Genomic DNA, 6,436 nt, shown 5'->3' on the forward strand with positions numbered 1-6,436 from the left:
TAAAAAAAAAAAAAAGAGACATACCTGCCTGAAAAATGTCAACAGTGGCAGAAAGCATCAGCACAGAACATTGTATCCCAGCAGCTAATGTCCCTTAGCCCAACTCCATCGACTAAAGGTAATCTCCAATGCACGAATACTGCCAGTCCCTTGTGCCTCCCCTGCTGGGACTTCATGCTGATCCATGCATACTGCTGTGTAGATGACACTAATGTGAAAGAAGTGTCTAACAGCTTGTTGGCATATCTGTCATCACAATCATATATTTGGATGAATACAAAATAACAGTAGAGACTGAAAATGCTTGCAATCATAAATTTGCTTTCATCCCCTAAGCCTGGCTGGAAGGGAAGCCAAGGAGAACGAGGGAAAGGTATTGCATGTTTCTATCACGTTTCTTCCAATGTACACTTAATCCAAGCTCGTGGGGCAAGCAACTATGTTCCTGCTTTTAGAACTATCGCTGGAAGCAAAGCTACTAGTAACTAGAAATACTCTTCTTACCAAGTCTCTCTCTTGCCATAAATGTGATTCATACGGGAGGGTAGAAATGCCATGCACATAGCCTGAGACTGCATTTCCCAGATAAAATGAAATTATATGGGCCAAGCACTCCCTGTCCAGTGATCAAAGATTCGGATTTATTCCAAAATCTGATTAATATGCAACTGCAACCCGATGGTAGTACATTCATGAATAAATAAGCCCTATCACACATTTAGACACTCCTTGTGCACTGTACTCTGTTATGGTGCCCAAACACTTCCCCGTCCAGCTCCCAGTGCCGAAAAATTGATGGCCCATTCACACTAGCCTGCCTTCTAAAATGCTGCTTTTTAGTGGATGGAGTAGTGCGTTGTGGCACACTGCTGTTTAAATTTTTTTAAACTTTATGTGAAGTGTACAATCTATACGCTCCATTCCAGTCCCCGCACAGCGACACAATGAGCTGCACTGTCGTGTGGTGACCTGTGGTAGCATCCAGTTCACTGTCATAAAACACAGCATTTTATCGCAGCCCCCGTCGCACTAATGTTGCGGTGTGCATGGGGCACAAAGAAGACAACTGTCTGTGTGTCCTTGCAGTGACCTGCATTGATCAGGCATTGTCTATGTGTCTTTGATGTGACCTGCATTGATCAGGCATTGTCTATGTGTCTTTGATGTGACCTGCATTGATCAGGCGTTGTCTATGTGTCTTTGATGTGACCTGCATTGATCAGGCGTTGTCTATGTGTCTTTGATGTGACCTGCATTGATCAGGCGTTGTCTATGTGTCTTTGATGTGACCTGCATTGATCAGGCGTTGTCTATGTGTCTTTGATGTGACCTGCATTGATCAGGCGTTGTCTATGTGTCTTTGATGTGACCTGCATTGATCAGGCGTTGTCTATGTGTCTTTGATGTGACCTGCATTGATCAGGCGTTGTCTATGTGTCTTTGATGTGACCTGCATTGATCAGGCGTTGTCTATGTGTCTTTGATGTGACCTGCATTGATCAGGCGTTGTCTATGTGTCTTTGATGTGACCTGCATTGATCAGGCGTTGTCTATGTGTCTTTGATGTGACCTGCATTGATCAGGCGTTGTCTATGTGTCTTTGATGTGACCTGCATTGATCAGGCGTTGTCTATGTGTCTTTGATGTGACCTGCATTGATCAGGCGTTGTCTATGTGTCTTTGATGTGACCTGCATTGATCAGGCGTTGTCTATGTGTCTTTGATGTGACCTGCATTGATCAGGCGTTGTCTATGTGTCTTTGATGTGACCTGCATTGATCAGGCGTTGTCTATGTGTCTTTGATGTGACCTGCATTGATCAGGCGTTGTCTATGTGTCTTTGATGTGACCTGCATTGATCAGGCGTTGTCTATGTGTCTTTGATGTGACCTGCATTGATCAGGCGTTGTCTATGTGTCTTTGATGTGACCTGCATTGATCAGGCGTTGTCTATGTGTCTTTGATGTGACCTGCATTGATCAGGCGTTGTCTATGTGTCTTTGATGTGACCTGCATTGATCAGGCGTTGTCTATGTGTCTTTGATGTGACCTGCATTGATCAGGCGTTGTCTATGTGTCTTTGATGTGACCTGCATTGATCAGGCGTTGTCTATGTGTCTTTGATGTGACCTGCATTGATCAGGCGTTGTCTATGTGTCTTTGATGTGACCTGCATTGATCAGGCGTTGTCTATGTGTCTTTGATGTGACCTGCATTGATCAGGCGTTGTCTATGTGTCTTTGATGTGACCTGCATTGATCAGGCGTTGTCTATGTGTCTTTGATGTGACCTGCATTGATCAGGCGTTGTCTATGTGTCTTTGATGTGACCTGCATTGATCAGGCGTTGTCTATGTGTCTTTGATGTGACCTGCATTGATCAGGCGTTGTCTATGTGTCTTTGATGTGACCTGCATTGATCAGGCGTTGTCTATGTGTCTTTGATGTGACCTGCATTGATCAGGCGTTGTCTATGTGTCTTTGATGTGACCTGCATTGATCAGGCGTTGTCTATGTGTCTTTGATGTGACCTGCATTGATCAGGCGTTGTCTATGTGTCTTTGATGTGACCTGCATTGATCAGGCGTTGTCTATGTGTCTTTGATGTGACCTGCATTGATCAGGCGTTGTCTATGTGTCTTTGATGTGACCTGCATTGATCAGGCGTTGTCTATGTGTCTTTGATGTGACCTGCATTGATCAGGCGTTGTCTATGTGTCTTTGATGTGACCTGCATTGATCAGGCGTTGTCTATGTGTCTTTGATGTGACCTGCATTGATCAGGCGTTGTCTATGTGTCTTTGATGTGACCTGCATTGATCAGGCGTTGTCTATGTGTCTTTGATGTGACCTGCATTGATCAGGCGTTGTCTATGTGTCTTTGATGTGACCTGCATTGATCAGGCGTTGTCTATGTGTCTTTGATGTGACCTGCATTGATCAGGCGTTGTCTATGTGTCTTTGATGTGACCTGCATTGATCAGGCGTTGTCTATGTGTCTTTGATGTGACCTGCATTGATCAGGCGTTGTCTATGTGTCTTTGATGTGACCTGCATTGATCAGGCGTTGTCTATGTGTCTTTGATGTGACCTGCATTGATCAGGCGTTGTCTATGTGTCTTTGATGTGACCTGCATTGATCAGGCGTTGTCTATGTGTCTTTGATGTGACCTGCATTGATCAGGCGTTGTCTATGTGTCTTTGTGGTGACCTGCATTGATCAGGAATTGTCTACGTGTCCTTGCGGTGACCTATGTTGATTAGGAATTGTCTTTGCGGTGACCTGCGTTGATCAGGAATTTCGATTAGTTGCCCTTGTTCGCGGCTCCACAAATGTCGTGCGCCGCACCCCGCACCTCCTCCCACTCACCGCTGCCAGATCTCAATACAAACTAGTAGTCCATCACTGGAGCCATTTTTTTTTAAAATCCAATAATCGAACGTAATAAATCGGCGAACTAATCGATTTTTAAAATAATCGTTAGCTGCAGCCCTAATGTGCTGCTATTCAGAGCAGACAGGAGGCTGATGCCAAGACAAACCAAAGGAGATCTAAACCCTAACTGGCTGACATTTAGTCTGCTAAAGCACTGTGGATCATAATCAATTGCCATTTTTTTTTTGAAAAATATTGTTTCCACCTTTATGCATTATGGGGCACATTACTCCAACCCCGCCATTCGCCTGTAGGGCTATGACTATATTTTTTAGAGAGTTTCTTGCTAGTTATGGCTGCTCTCACACTGCAAGGGTTAAGTGCTTATGTTGTTTAGGGGAATGAAAAAAAATCTATTTTACTTACCTGATCTTCGGTCAGCACTTGCTTCTTCCCACCCACCCCGGATATGGATTGTCCCTCGCCATCCTCAAATCTGATGAGTCAATAGATCTGCATAAGATGTGATGATGTCAGCGGTTCTTAGACCACCAGAGATCAGGAGGGGTAAAGAGGCTGTGGGGACAAGTCTAGCAGCCTGGAGGGAGGCAGCAGGAATGAGGATCAGGTGAGAAAACAGCTTGAATAGTCAAAGAGAGAACTTTGGGGTAAGTGTTTTTCCCCATAGTTGTTTAGGGTCACGGGAGGACATATACTAGCGTCCTCCCGTGACCCAAAGCTCAGTATATCACGGGCTATTGCTCGCGGTATACTAAGAGAGTCGCAGCCAGGGCGGATCTCGACAATATTGTCTGGATCCACCCAGCTGCGTGAGTGACAGGTGGCTCTGCCTATCTAGAGGCAGAGCCAGCTGTACCTGCCCCCTCCCCCGACCGTTCCTCCAGTCAGCGCTGGAGGATCAGAGAAGGGAGGAATCCCTGCGGGGAGCCGTGACTGACAGTCATCACTCACTGCAGGGAGACGGTCGGAAAGTGAGCGGATCAGCGGCATGTTTCTGCTCAATTCCCGATCTATAGAGCCGACCTGTGACAGCTTCTTTGTCATAGGTCTGCTCTAACTACGAGGATGAGTGGAAGTCACTCACCTCATAGTTCTCCTTTAAGCCTTGCAATGTGGGGTAGTCAGTTTTCTGCCTGGAGTTCTTTTTCAAACAATGTCAAAAAGAAGCACTGAAACCCTTGCAGTGGGGCTATTCCTGCACTGCAAGGGTAAACTGCTCGTTTTTGTCGCGCTGGGACGTGTAGTGTGGGAGAATTACCTTGCTGATCTCCCCCAGGAACAGTTGTTTGGCGTAGGCCAGACGCCGGGGGTCGCTGTGGAAAAGTCTCCGTTGTGTGACCGACCGCACCTGTACCGGGGCCCCCCATACCCGGGCTATCCGTCCAAACCGGACGCAAAGTCTGTGCACTCCGCTCATGTCAATGTCAGCTCGCTCACCGAACTCCTCACAGCAACTATAGAGCCGGCTACGTCATCGGCAGGCGCCGGGGAGTCAAGTGACGCCGGCTAATCTGCCGAAAGTGGGTGAAAGGTGAGAGCTGTAATGTCTGCCCGTGTTCCTGGATTATCCCGACTTTTCCACGCTGTACTCATGATGAGCTAGGTCTACTTAAATCAGAACTCTAGGGAAAGATAAAAAATAGTCATTTGTTCCTATAATCTGTGTCTATTCACAGTATGGTCCTTTAAATTAGTCTTAGTTTGTTTTTTTTTCAAATCAACTGACCTTCCTGTTTATCTGCCTCAATTCTGTTTTTTATGCAAATGGCTGTTCCTTCTAGCGTAGTTGGTACCCGGATTCTGCGCTTCTTAATTGGGCATTCAAAATGGGCATGGAAGGCGTCTCCTCGCTTGCACATGCAATGTTGTCAGCACCTGGAAGCTGTGGTGATTATGTATGCTGTGCGTGGGTGATGCGTTCTCCAGTGCGCTGGCGCTGTCATCGTTAGGCTCCATTCACACATTAGCGGTTGCGCACAAACACGCTTAACATATAAAGTAATACATTCCAATGTATGCTGTTCACACTTGGTACGGAAACAAGCGTCGCGCAAAAAAGTCCAACCGCGATATTCTGGTCGGATATGTTAAAATTTACCTACCGCCCATATGTTAACATTTACTAGGAATTGATGGTGGAGTTATCAAAGCTCAAAGTAGAACTATGGCCTACCATAAAAAAAATACTTCTGAAGCACTTGAAGAGGAACTTCACCCTTATCTTTAAAATGACAACAAACGTACCTTTAGAAATGTTTAGTAATAACAATCTACAAACACTTACTTATAGATAATTGCCGGCTTTTTATTCTTTGCATACTTTATTTTTTTTTCCTCCCCAGTCTTCTCATGTTGGCCATCTTTACTAAGGGCAGATTAATCTATCTCCCTTTACTTCCTGGAACTCTGGCACATGTGACTGCACATGATCACTCCTCACAGCAACCACAGAGCCGGCTGCGTCATTCACACATAGCTGTTATTATTTGTTCGCCGTCATGGAGACATGTTCATTCATTATAACACTACTTGGGGAGAGGTGGTGAACCCTGACAGTGGATGCCAGCAAGACATAGCCTAGCGCAGGTCTGTGGACAGGCTGTAAAAGAAGATCAATGCCTACCTGTCTGTATCTGTGAAAAATAAGTCAAGGCAACTGGACTTGCTGTATTTTTCTTGAAGATGTTTCACTGGTCATCCGACCAGCTTTCTCAATTCAGAATGGAGAAATCTGGTCGGATGACCAGTGAAACGTCTTCAAGAAAAATACAGCAAGCCCAGTTGCCTTTGACTTATTTTTCACAGATATACCATGACCTGGATAAATGAGAACCTTCACAGACATACCTATTTGATGGGTGGTAAGTAAAAATTATTTTTGTTTAATATATTTTTATTGTTATTATTATTTCATGTCAACACAGTTATACCAATTTCATAAAACGCGTAAACATCTGTTTGTTATTTCATGACATAAATAAAACACATTCTAATTAACAAACGTCTAAAACATTACTTTCAATAGCGAACATTACCCTTC

At 44.8% G+C, this 6,436-nt stretch overlaps 1 protein-coding gene across 1 annotated transcript in view; it reads right to left on the minus strand.

The window, feature by feature from the left end:
• The window catches only part of ACAD9 (acyl-CoA dehydrogenase family member 9), a 78,097-nt gene extending 73,255 nt beyond the window's left edge, over positions 1 to 4,842 (minus strand). Inside the window, exon 1 of the mRNA XM_018557175.1 lies at positions 4,655 to 4,842. Within this exon, the coding sequence (XP_018412677.1) occupies positions 4,655 to 4,813 (159 nt within the window). The 5' untranslated portion in view covers positions 4,814 to 4,842. The remainder of the gene's footprint in view (positions 1 to 4,654) is intronic.
• Between the last annotated feature and the right edge of the window lie 1,594 nt (positions 4,843 to 6,436).

This window comes from Nanorana parkeri, unplaced genomic scaffold, assembly GCF_000935625.1.
Source record: "Nanorana parkeri isolate BGI_ZX_2015 unplaced genomic scaffold, ASM93562v1 scaffold270, whole genome shotgun sequence".
In the NCBI taxonomy this organism is placed as follows: Eukaryota; Metazoa; Chordata; class Amphibia; order Anura; family Dicroglossidae; genus Nanorana; species Nanorana parkeri.